The sequence below is a fragment of the Macrotis lagotis genome, chromosome X (assembly GCF_037893015.1).
Source record: "Macrotis lagotis isolate mMagLag1 chromosome X, bilby.v1.9.chrom.fasta, whole genome shotgun sequence".
Lineage (NCBI taxonomy): Eukaryota > Metazoa > Chordata > Mammalia > Peramelemorphia > Peramelidae > Macrotis > Macrotis lagotis.
In genome coordinates, this window is record NC_133666.1 from 686,047,407 (window position 1) to 686,074,125 (window position 26,719).

The 26,719-nt window shown below is 42.7% G+C and overlaps 1 protein-coding gene across 1 annotated transcript in view; it reads left to right on the forward strand.

The window, feature by feature from the left end:
- MYO18B (myosin XVIIIB) overlaps positions 1-26,719 on the forward strand; it is a 362,548-nt gene that overhangs the window by 94,182 nt on the left and 241,647 nt on the right. Inside the window, 2 exon segments of the mRNA XM_074206167.1 lie at positions 19,761-19,931; positions 25,859-25,949. Of these exon segments, the coding sequence (XP_074062268.1) occupies positions 19,761-19,931; positions 25,859-25,949 (262 nt within the window).

Sequence of the window (26,719 nt, forward strand, 5' to 3'; positions counted from 1 at the left end):
ATAAGGAAAAAACTGAAAGTTGTGTAAAATGCCTATTGTGTACCATTTGCTGTGCTAGCAGCTGGGGAGTTCCTGCCTTCAGCAATCTTACATCCTATGAGGAGTTGGATTCTTTGGGGTGAGGGCGAAAAAGTAGACCATACCAGACAAGGGGCATATTTGGTTCAAAACCACAGAGAAGGGAAATGCATATGCTGCCTAAGGGACCACAAGTTTGACTTTGACCATATATAAAACCATAGACTCATCGATTCTCACAGATGTGACACAGACTCAGATTCAGAGAACAGCAGCACTGGAGGAGATCTTTGAGATGGATGCTCTCATTTTGGAATCAGAAGAACTTGAGTTAGAATCTTGTTTTAGAAATTAGCTATATGCCCATGGGCAAATCACTTCACCCTTCTGAGACTCAGTTTCCTGATTCATAAAATGAGGATAGATAGTGAAAGCATCTACCTTCCAGGGTTGTCGTGAGAGAGAGAGAACATGAACAGAGTTTTGCTTTACTTAAAGAATATAAGTGTTAGTTTTTATTTAACATATAGGATTGGAACCTTAGGGGGGATATTCAACTAAATAAAACTATTTTTTTCAATTCTTTCAATTCTATTGAGAGGAAACTGGGAAAGAGAGTGGGACAATGACTTATGGTTACACAAGCCTTTTAAAAATATTTACTATATGACAGACACCATATTAAGAGCTAGGGGATACAAAGAAAGAAAAAAACCCAAAGTCCCCTCGAAAAATTCACATTCTAATGGGAAAAGCCACATGCCAATATATCAAATGTATAGAAAGTAGATCAAAGGTAATCTCAGAGAGGAAGGTATTAGTAACCACAGGGACCAGGAGAGCAAAAGTGCAGTTTGAGCTGAATCTTGGAAGAGTTGAACCCACTGGCTTCTGACATCAAATCCTGGGCTCTTTCTATCCCAACATACTCAGGGATTGGTCACATAATGGAATGAATTCAGGTTTGGGGCCTCTGGCCACATTGAGTCATCTAGGTTGACTTGCTGATCAGAGAGGCTGACAAGATGAAAATGCAACATAGGAAACACCTGGCTGATTTTTATCCCACAGCTCCTAGGTAACTGGGAATCTCAGAGTTGTTGGCATCTTCTGAAATGCATTGCTGCTTAATTCATCACAGTAGCATCTCCACACATTTGAAAATAAAGAGCATGATGGATTATTTCATCAGTTCACAGCACTGCAACCTACAGAGGATCTTCCAATCTGCAGGGGTTTTGAGGGAGAGGGGGAAGCATTTCAGTTTTGGTAGTTTCTTGCCCTGCTGAAATCACAGGCTTGGACAAACAAAGTCTAGGTTGTTTTGTTTCTTTATGGATTTCCATCTAAATTCCTGCACTGCTGGTAAAGAGATCCTGTATTCTGGATAGAGAGCTGAAAGGGGAGCAGAAGACTGATTTAAATCTCACCCTAGACTCTTCCTTACATACTAGCTGTGAGCCTGGGCCAATCACACCCTCTCTCAGCCCCAGTTTCCACATTAGTACAAATGAGTTCCTTTGCAGCTCTCAATCTGTAGTCCCGTGGCAACTTTTGCAAAGGGAACAATGACATTAAATGAAAGAGCTGGGACACCTCTTCATGAATATCTGAGAATTAAGTGTTTGATGGGAAATTTAGCATTAAATATGATGAACATCTTTAGACTTGCACAGTCACTGTTTACATTGATTAATTTTAATGTTTAAAGTATCTTGAGTTCCTGCTATGATTCTTTTTCCATGTGTTCTCAATCATTTTTCTTCCTCCTATCTCACTCAGTATATATTCTGCCCTTCATTTCTTTATTCTCCTTCACCTTCTCCTTCTCCTCCTCTTCCTTCTCCTCCTCTTCCTTTCTCCTTTTCTCCTTCTTCTCCATCTTTCTCTTTTTCCTTCTTCTCCTCCTTCTTCTCATCCCTCCTCCTCCTCCTCCTCTTCTTCTTCTTCTTCTCCTCCTCCTCCTCCTCTTTTTCCTTCTCTTCCTTTTCCTTCTACTGTTACTCTTCCTTTTCCTTCTCCTCCTCTTCCTTTTCTTCATCATCATCATCATAATCATCATCATATCTTCTTCTTCCTTTTCTTCTTTCTTTTCTTTATCTTCCTGTCTACCCCAAGCATGTGAAGACTTTCAAAGGTGGAATAGGTTAATGAGAACAATTTGTTCTGAAGGCCATGATGGCAACTGAAGCAGGTGCTTCAGACCAGACAGTGAAGATGCCAAGGTCACCCACTACATCCCAAGTCATTGCCATTCATCTGGGATTTTGTCTTGTCACCAGACTCCAGTGACTCTGGAAAAGAGAATAAGGATGACAACCTTGTGCAATTCCACCTCACTTAAATCCAAATCCACATGCAAGCCAAGGCATCACCCTGTAATGCCATTGGTCTTCTTTGCAAACAAAGGATCAACAACAGCAACACTGAGCCTATAACTTTGAAGGGGTGAATTCTCAGCAATCATCTTCTCTAAGAAGGAAGCCTCTTCTCTGGCACTGCCATTTTCCCAGTCTCAACATATTATCTGGTCCTTTGAAGGTTTCTGTCTGTTGTCCATCTTTTTTCCTGAGCCCACTGTTCAGGCTTTGGGAACTTTCTCTGTAAGATGCTGCTCTGGAGGCCTCCTAAGATGAGAGCAAACAAAGCTGAAGAGGAGAACTAATTGGAGATGATAAGTAGCTTGATATAATGGTTTCTGTGCCAGTAACTGATAGTTTCTGCTAGAACCATCCCAGATGAGTAATTACTCATTATACTGTCAATCCCCTCCAATGACAGCCTGTGGGGTGGTAAGGTTACTGGGGGTTTCCAGGGCAATGTTCGGGAAACAGAATATTGTGAGTGGTTATTGTTTTTAAGCACACATTAAGTGTGAGGGAGGGAAAATGGGCATTTGTGAGGAAAGGCTGGTACTCGTTTGGCTTGATCCTAAATGCATGAAATGAACAAAAATTGGATTGAGCCTTCTATCCTCTAGAAATCTGTACCATTCTACTGTGAGGAAGCAAACATATTTATGGAGAAGAAATAGGAAATATTTACAAAGCAAACATAATGGGGTATAGCCGCCTGTGCCAAATGTTGCCCAAAGACTTTGTCTTCTGCTTCTGTAAATTCCTTGGCCAGGGTCATGCGTGATGAAGTAGTACCTATCATTAATTATCTAGGCATTTCCCTGGAGCTGGAGCACATTCATGGCAGACAGTGGGGTTGGGGCTGCAATTTGTTGTCATGATAATAGACAGACCCGCCCCTCCTCCCATTTAATGAGAGAGCTAGTCACTGATTTGACTCCATGGAAAGTTCTGGGTGAGAAGCTCCCCCCCCCCCCCACCGTGTCTGAGATGTGGCTAGCCTAGTAATGTGACCCAGGCTCTGTAACAAATCTGGTCCTACCCATGATCTGAACCAGGCCTATGTTTGGAGTCTGACTTTGCCATTTTCATATACTTTCTCTCACGCAGTATGAATCCTTCCTGCTTTGACCCTGATGACTCATTATGAATCCAAGGTGATTCTGGGTTCTTGACAGCAACTGCCTAAGACCTTAGGACTCTGGGTCTAGAGCCCAGAGGGCAGCTTGAGACCATTGAATCCAATCTCTCATTTTATAGAAGGGGAAACTGAGTCCAGAGACATCAAGGATCTTTACCTGATCATAGGTCTACAATTGGAATATGTAATCAGAGGTCATCTCATTTTAAGACAGAGAAACAGGTTTTTTTTATGATGGGATCCAAAATTTCCTGGAGTTTTAGAGTGGGAGATCTTCCAGAAAGGTTGCCCTTTTCAAGTGCACTTTCTGCTTCATTGCCCTGACTCTGGGGGAAGGGACTGCCATCTCCAGAGAAAGTCTGGCCTCTGTTTTTCAAAGACATGACACTTGGAGCCTCATGCATCAGTTCTCCATTCTTTGATCTTCCATTCTCTTTCCAGGAGGATGATGGTTCCTTGGTCCATCAGAGTAAGTGTCTCTTTGGACTCTCCAGTCCGTGGAAGCCCCAACCATTTGTCCTCACCAAGACTCAGTCATGTCCACAGGCATGTTGCTCTCCATGGAACAGGGGCCATCGAACCCTTTGGCCCCAAATTCATTGTTTCTCCTGAGGATTCTTCTCCATGTTATCAATGCCTTTCAGTTGTGGTGGGCTGTCTTTCCCCTCACAGAATTATGGCCCTATCTATTCTGCCTCTGACATCTTTATTACAAACAGTTGGGGCGCTACAGAGAGAGTGGCAGCCACCCTTAATCACTCCATTATGCTGTTGTCCCTTTGTTATATATTGACTTTAATATGTCATATATTAAATGATGGGTCAGTGGAGAAGAGATGGAGGATTTAGGGCTGGATCCATAAATTCAGTCCACCTGCCAGAGATTAAAGGAAAAAACAAAGCAAGATGGCATTGAGGAGGTGGGGGCAGGTGGGTCCTATTCCCCAGTCCACATATGAATGTCATTACTGAGAAATAAATGCTGAGTGGGCAAACTCCAAGTCCTGGCTGATAGCATGCACCTGCTCTTAGTATAATGGGACCAGAAGGAGGACCAATAGAGGTCAAACTCACCTCCTTAGCAATTCCCAAGGCAATTTTCTAGAAATAATCTTCCACTTGTCATCCTCCCACTGCTTTTCTCCATCCTTCATCAATTATTGTTGATAGATTTTTGACTGGTCAATTCTCGGTCAAGGACATGGAAGGTCTAACCTTCTCTCTGGAACAAGTGACTGAGTGGGTCTGAGAAGAAACTTTCTTTCCTAAGAGCCTTCAATGCCTGGAAGGGCTGCTAGGTGGCATAATGAATAACTGGCTTTGAGATCAGGGGGGAGTTTGAATCTGACCTCAGACACTACCCACTTACTAGCCGTATGACCTTGGGCAAGTCACTTAACTCCGAATACCCCGCATCCAGGGCCATCTCCAGTCACCCTGATTCATACCTTGGCCACTGGACCTAGATGGCTCTGGAGGAGAGAGTGAGGCTGGTATTGTACAGCACCCCCTCACTCAAATCCAATTCATATGCTTGTCATGGCATCATCTCCCTGGTCTTCTCTGAAAATGAAGGACAAACATGTTATCATTATTAATGCTTGGAATGACTTGGGCTGACACCTAAAGGAAAGGGTTGGATTATCAACCCTAATTCTGAATTCAGATGGCATTTGAAGGTCATGTTCAGACATAGATCAATGAATTCAGAAAGACCTGAGTTCAAATTCAGTTTCAGACACTTACTCTGACTTTAGGCAAGTCACTTTTCTCAATTTCTTCATCTATAAAATGGTGATATTCTAATAGCTAATTGTGAATTCATAATAGATAGTAATGAGAATCAAATGAGATAATTGCTTAGTACAGTGTCGGACACTTAATAAATGCTAGCTATTATATTTTTAAAAAATATTTTAAATTAATTTCATTTTATAATTTTAAATCCATTTAAAGTATCAATTTAAAGTTTTTCCTCCTTTATATTAGTAAAAAAAAGAGTTGAGTATTAACTTAGAAGACAGATTAGATTTGCTCTGTTTGGTCCCAGGAGGCAAAATAAGGAGTAATAGATGGGAGGAGTTGAAGAGAATCAACTTCAGCTTTGACAGGAAATGCTTTCTTGCCAATGAGCAGCATTTTTGAGGAGGTTAGGCTGCCAAGAGAAGAGGTGATGGCTTCCCCTCCCTGGATGGTTGCAAGCAAAGAGAGGATGACCATTGCTTGGGGAGGTGGTCCAGGGGATTTTTTCCCCCTGAATGTGTTTTACCAGGTAGGATCCAATGATATCTTTTGTTGTTGAAATTCCAATATTCTGTGATTCTGTGACTTCCCAGGTGCCTCTCACATTCCCAACCGTTGAATATTACCTTATAACAAAGTAAAACAGTCAAACAACATCAGTGATTGTGTCTGACTGGACACTTGGTACGTCAGTAATGGGTCCAGTCTTTGGTGACAGATGGGGCAGCTAGTGGATTGAACTAGGGCCTTGTATCAGAAGGCCCTGAATTCAAATTTCACCTCAGGCACTTAACTAGCTGTGGGACCCTGGGTAAGTTACTTCACCCTGCTTGCCTCAGTACCTCATCTGTAAAGTGAACTGGAGAAGGAAATGGGAACCACTCCAATGTCTGTGCCAGGAAAACTCCAAATGGGGTCATAAAGACTGAAACTGAAACAAATTGAACCAAAACAATTGAACAACAGCAATATTCACAGATGCCACTAATGGTTTACACAGAACCAGCCTAGAGGAAGGCAATGCAAGTTTTTGCTCCCTTGTTTAACAGGGCTTGAGGAAATTGAGGCTCAGATGTCAAGGTCTTTCCTGAAGGTCACACCATTAGGAAGAAGCTGAATCAGGAATGGAAGGCAGGACTAGGGTGAGCTTTCTTTCCTTGGTCATGAGTAGGGACACAAGCTTCCTCTATGCCACTGTATTTGTAATCTATGCAAACTGTTGCTTCATCTTGCTCATCTGGGCTTCATATAGATTGTGGGAATATCAGGGATTCTTCCTTAGAGAAGGGACAAGATGGTTTACCTCTTGGAAGAACTCGGTGAGATGGCTCTTGCATGGACAAGTGGGTCGTTGTGTGGGGGTCCTGTCATGGGCTACTGGCACTGATTTCCAGTTGACTTCATTGCTAAAATACACTGACATTTATACTTTCAAAGAACATTTCACAGAACTAACCATTCAACAATCATTTACTAATCCCCTATGTCATATCAAACGCGATCCATGTTGGGGGCTGGAAATTATAGGACAACATAAAATAATCTCTGTCCTCAAGGAACTTAGCATCTAACCAGGAGAGACACCCTATGCTCCCACAGGTAAATATAAAATGTTCACGGTAAATCTGGGGGAGAAGGAGTGGGCAGCTGGAGGACTAGGAATCTGGAGAAGCCAGGAAGATCACTTAGAGGATTTGGTTTGGGTTAAATTTTGAAGGAATCTCTACCTGAAGAAGCAGAGCTGAGAATGACAAGCATTTCCAACTTGAGGAACAGCTAGTACCAAAGTATGGAGGAGATGGACTGCCTTCCTTTGTGAGATCTGACAACTGAGTCAAGCATGGGTTGGAAGTTCCCTCAGTTTTTCATGTGAGAGGAATAGGGACCTAGATTGGGGAGAGGGGTGGTGGTGGTGGTGATATCAGTGAATACAAGATCTTCCTGACTCCAGGTCTGTCACTCTGTTGACTCTGATCTACCTGTGATGCAGAGAATTGAGACCCTAGCTGAGGTTTGGCCCCATTCCTCTCCCTCCAGAGACTTCCCTCCCACAAAGACGGTTACTAAGCTTATCACTGTAATGTCCTAGAATGTGACTGATGACCCGGTCCTGAGCTCTAGTCTCAGTGAGGTTGCTAAGAAGTTTTGTGACTCAGAAAAGATGATCCCAGAATTGGCTGTGGGAGGGATTGTTGGAAGAAGCCATGGAATTTTAGAACTGGATGGGGCCTTCGAGGTCATCATTTTATAGAAGTAGGAATAGGTTATAGGCCTGGAAAAATGTAGTAACTGGCTAAAGTCACACAAGTAGTAAGCGTCTGAGGCCGAACCACGGTTCTGGTCTTCTTGAGTCCAAGTCCGATTCTCTTCCCCACTGTGCCCTTCACGAAGCATCTCCTACTTTGTCAACATATAAGCTTGTAGGATTCTCAGTGTCCCTTCTCTATTAAATGAGAGAGTCTACTTTTAAAATTCTCCCAATAGTCCTGAGAGGCAGGCAGGATTGATGGTCTAAGCCCCGTTTCACAGATGAAGAAGCTGGGACTCAGACAGGTGGGTTAAATGACTTGTCCAAGGTCTAGCAATTTTTAAGGGACAGAACTGGGACTTCCCTTAGATCTCTTGACCTCAAGACCAGCAGGGCTTTGTCCTCTGTTTCCAGGATGACTCCTAGGCTGCTTCCAGTGAGAACTGTCTCCAAGAGGAGGGGGCACCCTTATTTAAGTGGCGGTAGGCTCCTTCTCATTTCAGAGACTCATTGATTCGTCCAGAATGTTGCTGAAGGGAGGAGGTCTGGGCTGGACAAGAGGACTGATCAACTATCTTTACTTGTTGAAATTCTATGGTATCACCACACGTGTGAACAAGTCAAATGATCAAGCATAGATAAAATGCTTTGTAAACACAAAAGCTCCATACAAATGTCAGCAATTACAGAGATTATGCATTGATATTTAGTTAATGGGCCAGAGCAGCACATGAAGTCATGCCCAAGTGACTGGCTCTTGTGTAGGATTTTCCTAGGGTGTAGTCTCAGGAATGTTTGAGGGCTTCAGTGTCAATCTTCTCCCTTGCCAAGCTTCCCTGGTGCTCTGTTCTGGTTCCTGGTTTTTGAAATCCTGCCTTATGGTTGACTGATTTCTTCAGGAGGACCTTGGAGAGGTGTGTGTGGGTGGGGGAAGCATGAATGTTTTAGAATCAAGGATTTCATTACTGGAAAGCAGGGTACTAAGGGGGCAGGGAGATTGGATTAGGAGACATTTTTCTGGAAGGGATGCCCCAGTGAAGAGGGGGGTAGGGGGGAGGAGGGAGAGAATAAACCTTTATTTTGGACTACATACAGGCACTATACTCAGCCACTTTACAATATAAAAATATTTGTGCCTTACCACATCCTTGTGAAGCAGGTGCTATTCCTATGAGACAAGCAGAGGTGAAGTGACTTGGCCAGGGTCACAAAGAAACAAATAGAAGTGAAATGATTTGCTTAGGGTCACAAAACTAGTAAGTGTCTGAGGTGGGGTTTGGACTCAGATCTTTCTGACTAGAGGTGCAGTATATTCCCTGGGCAATCTCCAGTAGGGCCACTGATTGACAAGAATGGAAACTCAGATTCTAAAGGAAAGGTGACCTTACATGAGATGCAGTGTGGCTTAGTAAAGAGAGTCTTGGGTCAGGAACTAGGAATACCTGGGTCAGAACACATTCCGGATACTTACTGTCTGTGTGTCCCCTGGCTAACAACTTAGCATCTTTGCGTCTTGGTTTCTTTATCTGGAAGATGGAGTTGCTAATGTTGGATGCCAGGACACATAGAGGGCTAGACTCATCTTCCTGAATTCAAACCTGACCTCAGACATGTATTAGCCATGTGATCCTGAGCAAGTCACTTCACCCTGTTTGCCTCTGTTTCCTCATCTGTTACATGAGCTGGAGAAGGAAATGGAAAACCACTCCAGTATCTTAGCCAAGAAAACCTCAAATGGGGTCACCGGGAGCCAGACATAACTGAACAAAACAATGCTTATGGAAATTACACTGTATATCACAGGGCTCTTGTGAGACCATTTACATCAACGCAGTCTGAGGATGTTCAAGCTCCTTATAAAAGTTAGTCATTGTTATTTGTCATGGTTTTGCCAAGGTGTACCTTAGTGAAGGTATAAACTCAGGATCGAGGACTCTCTATAGGGACCCTCCAACATAGAAATGTTAGATTAGAGACTTGAAATGGAAGGGGACCCAGTGATCACTTAAACCAACCCTTTGATTTTCCAAAGAAAGAAGCTCGAAAGGTTAATGACCTGCCCCAGGTCACACTGATGGTGGGGGACAGAGGGAAGATTATGAAGGACATGGCTCATGGTTCCATAATCTGTTGACTGATAAAATACAATGGAAGCATTGGCTGGTCCTTCCAGGGCTCTCAGCCAGCCCAGTGGCCCTATTCCAGGAGCAGTCACTTCTTCCCTCCTCCTGAGGCTTGCCCTTTAGTCCCATATGGAGATGTAACTATGAGCTGCCTAAAGTTAGACCTGTGGCACCCAGAGTCTCAACATCTTCAGGTTCAGCACCTTGGTCATTCCCACCATCCCACCCACATATCTCTAGCCCTAATAGGCTGATCTCTCCTAATAGTTTAGGAGCAAGGTCTTTGGTACCCACATCACGTTCTCATCCAGCTTGTTTCCCACAAGTGCTGATTAAGGTAGAAATGTGAGACCTAGGTAGCTGTGACAAACTCCTCATTTCTTAGGGCTCCTAATTAACAGTCATTAAGGCAATATATTGTTGTCTGCATGCGATACAAGAAGTCAGTGAAGTGATTCTGGGGACTGGGAGGGATGTAGGGAGACATCAGGGTGAATGTTTTCTTCTGTTTTTTTTATCATTTGCCACCCGGCAGGGGGACAGCCAGCTTAACTTCCAGGAGGCTACCTCAAGCCCTGGACCTGCCCCAAGAAAAAGAAGGAAGGGGCCAGAGTTCTAGGTTTGTCCTCAGAAGTTCAAATCTCAGTTCTGCTCCTCATGATGTATTGAACTTCTGACCAGTCACTTTATTCTTTGTGAGCCTCAATTTCCTCACCTGAAAAAGTGAGGAGGTTGTCCAGAAGGGTTGTGGGGTTCTTTCTGGCTTAAAATCTCTGATTATAAGAAAGGGAAGGACAAATGTCTAACCTGGGCCTCAGGTCCTTGACTCCTCTGGCTGTTTGATGAAAATCAGGTCAATTCAAGAGTCATTCATATAAATCTGTTTCCAAACTGGGGCTCCTGGACTGGGCTTGGGGTGAGAGGATGCAAAGTTTAGATAAGAAATGATCCCTACCTGGGTGGAGTCAACAGTTTACAGTCTTTAGATCACTGGACCCCATTGGTTCTTGAGTGGGAAGGGGTCTTGAGTTGATCTAGACTCCCTTCCACTTCCATCCCTACCCTCAGTCATTTCATGAATAAGGTAGCTGAGGAGCAGAAAGGTGAATGACTCCCCAGTTGAGTGGTCTCCTCCATTAGAATGTATGCTCTTTCACACAGATTTTGGTCTATATAGTGAGAGTTTAGATGTTTGTTAACTGACTGACGGCTACCCCGGAGGCACAGGAGCATAGAATGTCAGAGGTGGGATGGAGTGGGGACCTTAGAATGTCAAAACTAGGGTGGGGTGGGGCTCTTAAAATAGAAGGCATTGGGGCAGCTAGGTGACACAGTGGTCAGAGCATTGTTCAAATCTGACCTCAGATACTTAATAATTACCTAGCTGTGTGACCTTGGGCAAGTCCTTTAACCCCACTAGCTTGCAAAAACAACAAAAGAACAGGACCAGCCATTATCAGAGCTGGGAGCTTAGCACAGGAAATGTTGGGGGCAGGGCAAACTTTAGAACCTGGGAGGGAGAGCTTGGAGATTATCTTAGCAACTTTCCCAATTTTAATGAGGAAATAACTGAGGACCAGAGAGAGGTGGTAATTTTTCCAAGGATCATCTTAGGATCACTTTTGGTGCTTGGTGGGTTTTTGTTTGGCAAAGAGCAGACTTAGGGCAAATTCTGTCTGGCCCAGAGAAGAAGGATGAGCCTGACTGTAGTGTTGGGAGGAGGACTGGGAGGAGATCTCCTGAGGATGTGGGGAAAGACTTCTTGGCTGTGGAAGGTGTCTCAATAATGTCTGGGCAGGCTCAGAGCAACATTCTTGCAGACCTTTCAACCTCTCCTGGAGGTCCCTTGGCAGGTGGGGGCTGGTGAAGAGTTGATTCAGTTAATGGTAGAGGCTGGATGAGATGGTTGGGGTGCTGCCCTCCAGCCCTGAGATTCTGCACTGCCATGGGTCTCATAAACCCAGGCAAGTAACCAGGTTGGTGTGATGGGAATCATTGAGATGGCGCCCCAGAGTCAAAAGTCAGAGCCGAGGACAGAACAATGCATAGAACCTGGAGCATAAGATGCTTAGATCAGAGTCAAGAGACAAGAGATGTGAAGACTAGGACAAGGGAAAGGACAGCTTGAGTCCCAGCTCCTCTCCCCAAACTGCTACCTGGCAGACTCCAGCCAAGTCACTTCAACATTTTGTGACTCAATTTCCTTGTCTGTAAGAAAGACTCAAGATTTGGGAAAGATGCTGATCATTTGGAATACATCTGTGATATTGCATAAGCAGAGGGAGATTAGCCATCCCTTCTCTGTAACTTAGTCTGAGATTCTAAGAGTTGTCCAGGACAGAGAGGGCATGTAAATTGTGTTGTCACACAGCTAAATGCTGCTGAGGTGAGACTTGAAGCCAGGCCTTCCTGACTTTCTATTTTCACTGCAGTAAACATAATGCAGCAGCAGCAGTAAATAGGTAGTGGAGTGGACAGATCACTGGATCTAAAGTTGGGAAGATCTGAGTTCAAAGTCTAACTCTGACCTTTAATTAGGAGTGTGACCCTGGACAAGTCATTTCACCTGTCTGCCTCATTGTCCCTAACTATGATAAGAGTAATTGTAAAGTGCTAAACATAGTTCCTGGCCTTCTGGAGGTGCTCTATGAAGACCTGTTCCACACCAACCCCTTAACGTGATGTATTGGGAGGTTGATTGTTCCTAATAATAGCAACAATCTGGAAGAAACCAAGAAGGCCATTTCCTCCAAACTCATTGCACAGATGGGGGAGCTGTGGTCCAGAGACTGTCTTGCTAACTTTTCCAAGTCCACACCAGCAGTAAAGGAGCTGTGTTTAGGTTTGAACCCAAGTCTTGCTGCTGATTCCTGTTTCCTTTGTCAACCTTCTCATTTGGATAACACTTTGAGGCTGACATAGCACTCTATGTACATTTTCTCATTTAAATCTTGCCACATGCCTGGCAGCTAGTTGCTAACATACCATTTGATGGAGGGGGGGAAACTGAGGCCCAGAGAGTAGCACTGACTTGCATACCTCTGGATCTCCAGTGAGGAAGTGTCAAAAGCAGCATTTGAACTCAGGTCTTCATGACTCCAACCAGGAGATGGCTAGAGCTCCTTCCCACTCTGGGATCCTGGTTCCTTTGAATGAAAACCTCTTGAACTGATGTGATTCTACCTTTCTGTCTCCTTGCCAGGATCCCTTTCTTCTAGGCCCAAGTGCTTGCATGGTTGCAGCCAGGCAGGAAGCTGGGGGGGGGGACAGACAAGGATGGATTGGACAGTGTCTTTGCATATTGAATTGTTCATTGAATTGGAACTACTGCTATAAGACATGCACAATTATCCTTTTAAAATGTCTGTGTTGGCAGCTGGGCTCTGGGAGAAGAGCCCCTAGGCTGAAGCAGCAGCAGCAGCAGGGGTGGAAGGGTAGGGGTAGACTCCAGGAGACTAACCCTTTTCATATCTAGTACAAATTTATGGTGTCTTCTTCCAAACCTTGTTGAGGTCATCAAGGCAGAGAGTTTTGTCTAAAATCATAAAGCTGGTTAGTCAGGGTAGGCCCCTGGCTTCTTGCTCTGTCTATTAAGCAACACTGCCTCCAGCTATCACAGAATTATTCACCTGGAACAGGAAGGGACATCAAGTCCAAGCTTCCATTTAACAGAAGCACAAATGGAATAGTAATAGTGTTTGCCCTCTAAAAACCTACAGTTTAAGCCAGGGAGACAACGTATGTATTTATATATTATTGTTCAGCTGTTTTTTCAATCTGATCTGACTCTTGGTGACATTATTTGGGATTTTTAAAGTAAAGATATTGCAATGGTTTGCTGTTTCCTTTTCCAGTTCATTTAACAGATGAGGAAACTGAGGAAAACAGGGTTAAATAGCTTGCCCAGGGTCATAGAGCTAGTAAGTCTCTGAAGTCAAATTTGAACTGAGATCTTTCTGACTCCATGTCTGGTACTGTATCCACCATGCCACTGAATTGCCTTTCTGGGTCTATGTAAACCATACACATATATCTATTATATATTATGCAGGTGTGTTTGTATAATATATGTGTTTATATTATATATGTGCCTATATCATATATGTGTGTGTAGAGGGAGAGAGAGAGAGAGAGAGAGAGAGAGAGAGAGAGAGAGAGAGAGAGAGAGAGAGAGAGAAGGAACCACTGGGGAAAAATCTGGAAGATTTCCTTCTATAGTAAGTGTGATTTGAGCAGAGCATTGGGGAGATGCAGGGATTGTCAGAGTCCAAAGGGGGAGTCAAGGTCTCTTAAGCATGGAAGACACAGTTGGGGGAAAGGGACAAACAGAAGACCAATCTGACCAAATTGTAGAGAGTGTCCATGGGAACAATGCACAAAAAAGCATTACTGTTATTTCCACTTGGTCCAATCCCCAATTTAGGTCAATAGAGAGAGGGTCCTAAGAGTGTTTCAAAAAGATTGGAAACATGCTAGATCTTGAAGGGTATTAAAAGATTAAGGGGTTGATGTCTGATCCTAGGGGCCAAAGGATTTGGTTGAGTTAGGGGAATGATGGGGTCAGAACTCTGCTTTAGGAAAATCCTTCAGGAAGCTCTGTGGGAGGATGGACTGAAGTGAGGCAGGGAGACCAGTTAGGAGGCTGCTGCAAAAACCTAGACAAGAGGTGGCTAGGATCTGAACTGAGAGGTGCCCATAAATGGATCAGGATGCTGGCCATTGTGAGAAATAGCTTAGATACAGACCCTATTTTGGCAAATGATTAGATGAACAAGGTGGGGGAGAGGGGAGTGGGAAAGGACCAGGAAGTTGTCATGTCTTGAACCCATGATGCTACTCTCTGAGTCTCGGCTGTCTTTTCTATATAATGGAGTTAAAAGTGCCCATAGAAGAGAATTTAGGGGAACAAATAGTGAAAGAATAGCTTAAAATCCTGGCCCATGTACTCACTTGCCCTGTGTGATTGTTCATATGACTCATCAGTTCCTCTCTCTGGGCATGTTTCCTTATCTGAAAGTAGAGAGGACTGAACTAAATGACCTTAGCAATCCCCCCCCCCTCCAGCTCTAAATCAAAGGTCCTATGAGGACTGAAAAGCAAAGAGGATAAGGAGCATAAGATGAACTAATGGTGGAGGGGGGCAAAAATCCCCTTGGGCAATATGGAGTAAGGGCATAAAAAGAATCAGGGAAGGGGTTAATTTTATGTGTTTCACAGAGTTCTTTGGCATTGTTGAGAACACTATAGAATCCTTCTGAGAATAATATTTTTAAATGCATGAATTAAAAGCCTAAGATTACAAAGGAAGTCAATTATATTGAAATACAGTCATTGAAATAAAAAAAAAATAGTTAACCTAACCAATGTTAGGAGTCCCTGATTAGAGAGATACATTTGGAAACATCATCCATATTCTTTCTTTTCCAAAAAGGATGACCAGCTCTTTCTCCTTGGAAATTCTGAGGATGCACATATAGAGCAGACAGTAGTCCCTGTGTGATGAAGAAGTCCCTTCATAAAATGTAGAGTGATATGCCAGTGTCACCACTGAGGCCGGGAGAGAATAATAGCTTGGCTATTAATATGAGTGGCAGACTGCTGTAATGGATAGCAATTGAGCTGCCTGCATGCTGAGAAGGAGCCTCTCTTCCCCCTACTCAGTATGTTAAGGGAAAAAAAACCCCAACAAATTCAAAATGAAAATCAAACAGAGTCTATGAGTGGATTAAAGTGTTAGGAACTGTAAATACAAATCCTCTTTTCCTTTCTCTTCTTTCTTCCTGCTCTCTATTCCTTCATTTTACTCCATCTTCTTTCATTTCCTCTCTCCTACCCTTTTGTCCATCCACCTCCTCCTCTCCTTCCATTCCCTTTTTTGCCCTCTTGCTCCCATTCTCTTCCTCCTCCATTCATTCTGTCTCTTCCCCCTTTTCTCTCATTCCTTCTCTCCTGTCCATTTCTGCATCCTTTTCTCTTTTCATTCTCTTTTCTCTCATTCACTCTCTTCTGCTGATTTCTCCATTCATTCTTCTCTCATTACCTCTTTCTGGCCCTCTTTTCAATCTAATTGCTTCTCTCCTTTTTCCCCTTATTCTCTCATTCCTTCTTCATCCTCTCCTTTTCCCATCTTCTTTAATTCCTTCTCTCCTGTTTACTTTTTCATCTAATATACTCTCCTCATTTTCCTCTCCTATTCTCTCTCTCTCTCTCTCTCTCTCTCTCTCTCTCTCTCTCTCTCTCTCTCTCTCTCATCATCCCTGACTTTTCTCTTGTTTCTTTCTCTTCCCCTTTCTTTCTGCCATTGTTGCCTCTCTATCTCACCATTGCACACCCTCATCTCTCCCTGCTGCTTCCATTCTTGTGATTCTGATATTTCATTAACCAGGTCCATAGGGACCTGGTTTTGAGTTAACCTCCTACATTAGGACTTTTAGGTCACTAAGGTTGAACTGCCAGAGTGGTAGTGCTTTGTGGGTAATTTCATGTGGTTTTAAGAGAAGAGTGGCATAGGAGTGGTGGATGGCAAGAGCTGTTCCTTTTCCCCATCAAGTCTAGCCCTTAGACAAGCAGCTCCCAGATGAATTCTGGTGCTGTTACTATAATTCTAAAGTAGCAATCATGTGAAAATAGGAGAAATTGAATTTCTCTCTTCCACCCCTCCATCTTCAGGTTACTTACCTAGCTAGATGTTTGGAGCACAGATGAACTAAATGACCTTAGCATCAAATCCTAACTGTTAGATCATAGGACCAAAGTCACAGAGCTGGAAGGGACATTAAAAGTCATCTAGTTCAGCCCTACTCATGTTAAAAATGAGGAAACTGAGAACCAAAGAGGGAAATTGATTCTTTCAAATATGTCTGAGTAGGAAATGCCAGAAGTCCTCTGACTGTGCCAGTCCATTGGTCTTTTCCCTGCACTATCCTGCCCCTACACACTTGGATTTGAAAGCTGAGAAAGTTCTAAATTCAATAGCATTAGATTTGGAGTCAGGAAGATTCAGTTTCAAATTTTGCCTGAGACAGGAGCTGTGGTACACTGGGCAAGTCATCTAACCTTTCTGATCTCAGTTTCCTTACCCATAAAATGAGATTTTAGGGTTTAAGGGTCCAATGAGATAATGTATATTAAAGTACTTAAGAGCAAAGAAAGAATGTTAGTCATTCTTTCATCAATTTTAGCCACATGATTATGCCTACGTTTCCAAAGGAATGGCTTACTTTTTCCCCATAGAGGGAAACAGCATGGGGGTCAGGATCATGGGTATATTGGAGTGATTGTCCAAGGAGTACTCCAGTGTCTTGACCCTTAGCTGTTGTTTTAAGTCTGAACAGAGATCTTGCCCTCTACCCTAACCCCCTGCCCACTCTGGGTCCTTGACCTTTGGAATTCTGTTGCTTAGGGAGTTTGCTTTGTATGATTGCTCAAAGGGTCTCCTGGGGCTACTAACCATGTACATCAATAAACAGAATAATGTTTATTTAAAACTGATTTACATTATTCAAAGAATCTATCCATATGTTGATAGATTGATTCATAGACCTTATTCAGTGAAACATTTTCTCTCCTAGTCTCAGTCTAAGTATTCAGCCAATGGTTTAGTTCAGCAATGGTCCCACTACTGTCTTTCAGGAACCTGCTGATTCTTTTTTTTTTTTAGGATTTTTGCAAGGCAAATGGGGTTAAGTGACTTGCCCAAGGCCACACAGATAGGTAATTATTAAGTGTCTGAGGTCGGATTTGAACCCAGGTACTCCTGACTCCAAGGCCGGTGCTTTATCCACTGCGCCACCTAGTTGCCCCGACCTGCTGATTCTGTCTGTGATCTCTAATAGCTCAGTCAGTCACCTAAGGGTTAGAGTAACCAGAATGGAGAAAACACTCCATTGGAAGGTGTGGCTTAGATGATAGAATTCATCTCCAAGCACAAATGTTTCCAGGTCCCAAAGATTTGGATCTATTTTTTACCTTCCTTTACCTTTTACCATATCCAAGGCTATTCCATTTGAATCATAGTCAAGTCATAGTCATCCAACAAACATATCAGAAAAGGCACCCAACATGGTGGGAGGGCTCTTTGGAGTGGATTTCCAGGAGGATAAGGTTATGCTCTGATTTGAGGATGTACTCTATCAGCTAACAAGATTACTGATCCAACATGAACCAATTAGCAATGATAATGATGGCGACAACAACGAACAACCAACACCATCACATCAACACTCGATCCTCATATCCCCTCATGCTTGGCGGAATCATTTGTACATATGTTCTCAACAACTGTGCCAAAGAGAACCCGGGCCGGGAGGTCTGAAAGCACCGATCCTTAGGTCATCAGAAATCATTGCCATGGCCCCTGAGCAGTGCTCCCATTTTGGCGGCATTTTTTTTAGACCAAAGAGCTAGGAGCTAAGCAAAAGACATCAGTGGGTTTTCTGTGACCTGTTGTACTGTTTCTATGGTATTTTTTTTAACATCAAACTCTCAAAAGTTTATGTACATTTTTTTGAAGTGCCTAGGAGACAGGAACAGAAATCAAAATTCTAACTAGTCAACAGAGACAGGTGGAGGACTTTTGAGCCATGATTTCCATCCTGAAAATCTGGTCATGGAATGTAATTGGGAGAAGAAACCTCAGTGAAATATTCTCTTGACTCTTTTGCTGTTGGTGTTGTTGAGTTTTATCAGTCTTGTCTGACTCTGTGATCCCATTGGGTGTTTTCTTGGCAAAGGTATTGGAGCTATTTGCTATTTCCTTCTTTAGCATCATAGAAGAGATAGATGTAGAGATTGAAGGTATCTGAGAGAGGTCATTCAATTCAACCCTCCTATTTTTACAGATGAAGAAACTAAGATAAACAGAGATTGTGACCTACCAAGAGTCACATAGCTAGTTGCTGTCTCAGGTAGGATTTGAACTTGGCTCTATCATTTTTACTAGCAGAGATAGAATCAGTATGTCTACTTCCTGGGCCAAATTTCACAAAATGTGCCTTTGAATAACTTAAGACAGATCTCAGACTAGAAGGGACATTGGAGGACATGTAGTTCCATTTTCCCTCCCCCTTTTACAGAGAAGGAAACTGAGGCCCATATAACTCAAGGGACTTGCCCAAGGCCACTCTGTTCTCTTCTTTCTTTTTTTTTAATTCTCTTTTTCCACTTGTGACCTGTGTATGTCCTCCCCCACCTTTGAGGGAAAGAACTTTTTTTTTATTCACAGTACCTGCTCATAATCAATGTTTAGTAGATGTTAGGGTTATAAGACCCTATCTCTAGAGAGGGAGGGGTTTCAGTGGCCCTCTTAATACAAACTTCTCATTTTACAGATGAGGAAATTGAGGCCAGGGAAGAAAAATAAGTTTTTCAAGGTTTGATCGACTCTTAAGTGTTCGAGGCAGCTAGAGTAGGTAGAGCACCAGTTCTGGAGTTGTAGGACCTGAGTTCAAATCCAGCTGCAGATACTTGATGCTTATCATTTGTGTGACTTTGGGCAAGTCACTTAACCCTGATTTTCTCACATCCAGGGCCATCTCCAGTCATCCTGATCCATATCTGGCCACTTGGAGGCAAATGGTTCTGAAGGAAAAAGTGAGCCTGATGACTTAGCACAGACCCCCCCTCACTCAAATCCAATTCTCTTGCAAACATCAACATCAAGTGTTTGAATCTAAAAACTTTGATTTTAGAACCCGTGCTTTTCTCATTGTACTCTCTCTGAAGAGAAGATCTGCTAGGGACCAGGAGAAATGCTATTAAGAGGGCAAATCTCCCACGCAATATGGCACAATATCTTTCTTTGTTATGGGGAGGATTATGAAAGATTGATCACTTTCCTTAGAGATTTCCCTCCTAGTCCTATCAAATCATCAAGAGGTGATAATGATTCTGGAAAAGACAGTGAGAAGGATGTTTTTGCACATCTCACTCTAATAAACATAATGTAGAAATCATTTCATCATGTATGTGATAATGTGGTCCTCCTAGATTATGAAGGACATACATCATTGCCATAGAAGTTGATTGTGGAAAGGCTGGGAGAGAAGGGAGAATCCTCAAAGATCAACGATGGGGCATCCATTCTGGGTATCATGGCTGATTCTTAGCTCTTGCTCTTCTCCTTTGTCCAGTTGGCAGGAAGCAATTTATGCGATTTGAATGGGCCAACTACGCTGCTGAGGTGCTGGGTTGTGAGTATGAGGCGCTCACCACTGCAGTCTTCAAACACCACCTCTTACAGATTATCCAACAAGCAACATCCAGATTGAACCAACTCAACCCTGAGGACGAACCAGATGTAGGTAGGTTATCTTCATGTGCCTGTGTGGTCTTCTGGCCATAGAGCCCAGTGTTCTGAATTCACATGGACTGGGACCAGGTCAATCTGGTTCTACAAAACTCCGAGAAGTGTAGAAAAGATAGATGTTTCTCTAAAGGAAAGGTTTGGATGGGACAAAAGAGACAGACTGACTTCCCTCCAGCAGCAGAGGGATAGTGGTATCTAGAATGGAAAGGGACTCAAAGGTTTTTGGAGCCTATTCTCCCCTCTACCATTTTATAGATGAGGAAATAGAGACTCAATAGAAATGACTTAGCCAATGGCACCCAGGGAGGAAGTGTCACAATTAGGATCTGAATAGAAATTCACCATCCTCCTTTTTCCCATTTATCTGAAAGATTTAGACAAGTCAGAGGTCCAGCTAGCAATGGATGGATCAATGAGAGAGATGATGCTTCCTTGGCCCCTGAACCATTTCCCTCTGTCAACAGTGTTGGTAGATGCTCCATGTCCCAGGAAGAGATACTCACCTCCATTTGATGGAGAGGAGCCCCATGCTTTTAGGTCACAGGGCTGAACATCTGTTTGCTAGGTGGTATAGTGGATAGTACACCAGGCCTGGAGTCAGAAAGCTGAGTTCCAATCTGTCCTCAGACACTTGACTAGCTGTGTGACCCTAGACAAGTCATTTAACCCTGTTTGCCTCAGTTTCCATCTAGTTCCAACCTCTTAATTCCCAGATGTAGAAACTAAGGTCTAAAGATAACTCATGGAGCGAGCAACTGAAGTAGGATTTGCTCCTAGGTCCTCCGGCTCCCCGTCCAGTGTCCTTTAACCCACTCTGCTGTCTCCCTTTGCCCCCCAGTCCACTATCCCAGCATCACAATTGGGTTCAGTTTTCTGGATTGCTGAGAACTTTTGCCTCAATCCTAGAACATGTAACAACAGAGCAGGAGAGGTCTTAGAGAATGTCAGAGCTGGGAGGGGTCTTAGAAAATAGAATGTCAGAGCTGGGAGGGACCTTAGAATAGGGAAAGTCAGAGTTGGGAGGAATGTTAGAAAGTCATCTAATCTAACACCATGATATTACAAAGAAGGAAACTGGGGCCAAGAGGAGGGGACAGATTTGTTTGGGTCCCAGGTTGGCCTTTTTGTTTCATGTTAATTCTAGTTTCCGAATCCTGACTCAGTGATCCTTCATTTCTGCTTCCAGATTTCTCTTGAATTAATCTCTTATTCCTTTTGGTAACAGTGTCTAGTGGGCATCATCCTAGAGTCCTTTGTCTCTCAGATTCTTCATCCCTTTCATTCCTCACTGGTCAACTGAAAACTCAGATCTTTTTTGTTCACCCCCTCCCCACCTGGCCCCAGGCTTTGGACTCAGAATTTGTATTTTAAAAATATCTAGTGATTTTGGATCATAGAGAACGAGTCTTAGAGTCAGAAATGTGTCTTGCCTCTGACAGCCTAGCTATAACACCTGAGAAGGTCACAACTTCTCAGTCTCTGAGGCAGCTCCCTAAAATTTTAAATTACAGATGCAGGGGATTTTGTACTTTCATGAAACTAGGTGTGTGTGTATTTATGTCTGTGTATGCATGTGTGTGTGTGTTTATGTGTGTGAAAAATCACCTATCTAAACCACCTCTTCCAAATAAATCTGGAGTTCCCTGTCACATGATTCCTCCCCCAGAATAATCTGGCACCCATTGGTTGACTGTTGTTTCCTTGCTAGCCTTGAACATTTATGATTTAAAGGAAGGTTCTGAATTGGTCATTAGGGGACCCTACTTGGAATCCCAGTTCTGCTACTCACTACCTAGGTGACTATGGAAAAGTCACTTCCTTTTTCAGGGACTCTTCTGTCTCCTCTGTGAAATGAAAAGGTTAGACTAGGTATAAATCTAGGAACCTATGTTTAGATGATTTAGCTGAAGTGACTGAAGTAGACTGTTTAATAGATAACAGTAATGAAAATAGCGTTTGAGGTTTGAGAAATACTTTAATATGCTGATCTCCTTTGGTCTTGAAGACCTCTTATGGAGAACCCCCATGGAATAAATATCATTTTGAAGACAGAGAGATGTTCAGTGGTTAGGGCTCTGGGTCTTGAGTCAGGAAGATCTGCATTAAAATGTGACCTCAGACACAAGCTGTGTAATCTTGGACAAGTCACTTCCGCCTGTTTGCCTCAGTTTATGAAGTTAATAATAAAGCATATTTCTCAGGATTGTTATAAAATGAGAAAGTAAACATAATACATTATTTTAAAAATGCTTTCTTCCTCCCTCCCTCCCTCTCTCCCTTCTTCCCTCCCTTCCTTCCTCCCTTCCTCGCTCTCTACCTTCCTCCCTTCCTTCCTTCCTCCCTCCCTCCCTCCCAACCTCCCTTACTTTCTTACCTTCCTACCTCCCTTCTTTCCTTCCTTTCCTTCCCTTCCTTCCCTTCCTAGTTGTGGGCTACTGACTTCCAGACCAAAGCATCTCACCCTCAGAACCTTCTGGAGGCTATATAGACAGTAACATTGCCAAGCAGAAGATACAATTTTGATAGGCTCAAGTTTTTTGCTCTTCTTTCTTTTCTTTCCCTGCTCACAATTCAGAGTTATCTCTGCATGAAAAGGCCTTTGTCCCTTCTGCTTTTGTATCTGTGCATAGATAGTTCACCTTCTAGGCTTGGGCCAGAGCCGCAGAGAGGCAGCCACAGAGGGACCTGTCAGGATTAGAAGAGATGCTCTGAGGCTGCGGGTTTCCTAGCAACTGTATCAGGTTCTGAGGTTAAAACAAGAATGGAAAATACTTCCCCAGACACAGGAATACTGTGAGAATGTCCCTGCACAGTGGTTCCTTGAGCTAAAATATGTGTGTGGTATTGGTAAAGCACAGACATTTGGGGATGGGGATGGAGGGGTCATGATTTAGGGATTTCAACCCAAATATTGTTTTTATAATGTTTTACAACACACTGACTATACACTTGGGACAGATAAGCATTCTAGAATTATATAATTCTAAGCATTCTCACTAGGGAAGAATTAGAGCAATCTAGTCTTTGAATCTCTGAGTGATGTTGGAAAGTATAATCAGAGAGAAGTACTATTAGGGGAGACAGAATCCATCTTCAGATAGGTGGAGGGATTGCCATGTTGAGGAGAGTTTAGCCCTTTACTGCTTGGCCTCAGAAGGTGAAGCCTGAGTCTCTGAGTAGCAGGTGAAGAGACAAGATTAGGCTTAATGGACAACCTCGAGAGTTAGTGGGCTTCCCCCATTGGGGGTCTTTTAGTAGAGGCTGGAGGATCACTTCTGTAGATGAGATTCTTGGAAAGGTTCTGATGGACCTAAAGGGATTCTGAAGGTCCCTTCCACTTCAGCGTCCTTTAAAACAATTCATTTTGATTTTCAATTCTCAATTCTCTCCCTCCTTCCACCCTTCCCTCATTGATTAAGAAAGCATGAAATATACTATATGTTGTATACAGGAAGTCATGCAAAACATTTTCAGATTAGCTATGTTCCAAAAAAAATTAGAAAGAAAAATTTTTAAAAAGGAAAGATGTTTCATTCTGCACTCTGAATCCATCAGCTCTTTATCTGGAGGTGGACAGCATGTTTTATCACGAATCCTTTATAATTGTAGTAGATCATTTTATTGATTAGTGTAACTAAGTCTTCCATAGTCGATCATGCTTACAATATTATTGTCATTGTGTATAATATGTTCCTGGCTCTGCTCACTTCATTTTGCAACAGTGCATATAAATCATCCCAGGTTTTTCTGAAACCATCATTCTGCTCATCGTTTCTTATAATACAATAGTATTCCATCAAAATCATATACCACAACTTGTACAGCCATTCCCCAATCTCCATCAAGTCTTTGCTACTGCCCTTCTATAAATAATTTTGCTTATATGGCTCCTTTCCCTTTTTCTTTGATCCTTGGGGATCAGTAGGGATATTTTGTCAAATGGTTTGCACAGTTTTATAGACCTTTGGGCATAGTTTCAAATTGTTTTCCAGAATGATTGGACTAGTTCACAACTCTATCAACAGGATATTAGCATCCCTGCTTTTCCACATTCCTTCCTTTTCTGTCATCTGAGTCGATTTGATAAGGGTGAGGTGGTAGCCATTGAATTGTTTTAATCTGCATTTTTCTTATCATGAATAATTTAGAATTTTTTATGACTACTAATAGCTCTGATTTCTTTTCTTTAGAACTGCTGGTTCAACTCCTTTGATTATTTATCAGTTTAGGAATGGCTCTTATTTTTATAAATTTGATTTTAGCTCTACATATTTGAGAAGTAAAATCTTTATTAGACTAATGTGTTGCAATTTTCCCCCAGGTTCCTGTTTTTCCCTTTAATTTGACTACATTGGTTTTATTTGTGCAAAAATGTTTTAATTTTATGTAAATAACATTATCCACTTTATCTCCTGTCATCCTACCCATTTCTAGCCTGAACATGAACTCTCATATTCATAGACCTGAGAGGTATTTTTTTCTTTTAACTTTGAGGATCATTTTCATAAAAAAGGTGATCTATACTTGAATAATCCATGAGGTCTCTCTTTTGGTTTATTGGGATTTTAGATGATTTGTGTTCTCAATAATATTCAGACTTGGATACCCCAAGAAGTCATTATTTAATCATCATGGGTCCTCACTTCACCCACACAAAACCTGCTCTTTATGAAAAGGTCTTTGTGAAAAGTCAGACCAAATATTCTCTATTCTGTGGTCAAAGTAGTGATGAGTCTCTTTGACATTAGCTAAGTTAGGCCACAGATAACAAACATATGTTTCTGGGGCCGTATTTGAAACTTTCCAGTTTGGCAGGATCTGGTTAAGGTTACACTTTTTGGGAAGAGCCTTAGGGAAGTTCTGCCCAATGAGCTCAACTTTTCACACTTATGATGAGATCTCAGAAGAGAATAAGAGTAAAGGTCTCTCCTACCAACAGTAGCAGTAGTGCTACCCCCATTCCTACCATCACCCTCAACATCATCATCACCATCAACATCACCATGGCCATTGAACTGACCATGAACCCTTTCTGTAGCAACCCCAACACAGAGTCACCCATTATTTGCTTGAAGACCTCCAGGAAGGTGAAGCTTACTGACTGACCTACTCTGTCAGTCTATACAAGTATTTATTAAGAATCCACATGAAGTAATGGGACAGCTAGATGGGACTGGCCCTGAAGTCAGGAGGACCTGAGTTCAAATCCACCCTCAGACACTGAATAATTACCTAGCTGTGTGATCTTGGACAAGTCACTTAACACCATTGCCTTGCAAAAAAGGGTGATCTTTATAATGTATCAGGCAGAATGAAATAATCCCAGCTTCCAAAGAGCTCATTTCCTTCCTCCTCTACTGTGTGATAGCTCCCATTTAAAGGATCTCTTTTAATATATTTGGTCTCCCGATTCCAATCTATTCCCTTATTTGGCATGAGCATCCTCTCAATAAAAATAAATTCTTCTCTCTCCTCCTCATGGCTTCTCCACTTTTCCTGGAGTGTAATGGAAATGATCCTTCTGATGTGAAGCCTAAATGCTTAGGTTGGATCCTTGAGTCTGCCATCATATGTCCTCTCTGGATCACACTTTCCATCGCTGTTAAATTGTAATGATGATACTCACTCTTGAAGTTGTTAAGGGAATTGCCAGCCATGAAGCATTGAATCAGTGTAAAAAAATCCAACAAAAATATGGAATTCATAGTCAAAGTTGAGTGGAAAGGGAAGGAATTCTAGACACAAGTCACAGCAGGAGCAAAGGCTCAGAGGTGGGAAACTGCAGGGTGTGTTCAAGGCAAAGCAAGTAGCTGAGTTAGACCAGTGCTGGATTTATGGGGGAACATAACAGGAGCTGAAGCTGAAAGCCAAGGAGCACGAGGTCATTCCAGCAATGCCTCCCTTTTCTCTTGTTTGTTTCAGGGCCCAAAATGACGGGCGTGGAGTGTGTTCAAGGGATGGCTTCTGGCCTCTATGAAGAACTATTCACAGTCATCGTCTCACTTATCAACAGGTATGGAAGCTGCTTCACTGCGGTCTGGGGCTAAAGACTTTAAAGGGGCAGCTAGGAGGGGCAGGACATAGAGCATGGGAATTGATGTTCAAATCCAACCTCAAAATTTACTAGTTGGGTGACCCTGGGAAAGTCACTTCTCTTCTGTCTGTCTCAGTTCCTCATCTTTAAGCCAAAGATGATAACATCTATGTCCTGGGATTGATGTGAGGATCCAATGAGATAATGCTTGCAAAAACCACTTAGGATAGTGTCATATTAACAAACTGCTTCCTGTGGGGGGTGGGGGAGGGAAGAAAGATTGGGGGAAAAATTGTAAAACTCAAAATAAATAAAACCTTTCTAAAATTAAAAAAATTAAAATTACAAAAGGATAGTGTCTTCTAGTAGGCACCTTATATATATTCACTATTTGTTATTGTTATTATTGCTACTACTGTGTAGTTAGAACTAAACAAATGGAGGAACCAGGCTTCTTCCCAAGCCCCCTTTGATCCTCCCAGAAAGCTGAACTGAAGGCACCCAAGGCTGTCCTGGAAAGAGACTGGGATATGAAATTTGTGGGTCTGGGAGTCTTCAGACAGCTTCTTTCTCTGTCCTCCCTGGGAACAGACAAGCACTGTCTGTACATTACTGTGTTATGAAGATTCTATTTGGAATTCAGGCTAGAAATGCTCCAGCGCCAACTCTGGGCTGGGTACATGCTGCCTGCTGAAGCAACAATGACCAAAAAAATCCAACCCTGCCCACAGGGAGCTTCCATTCAATAG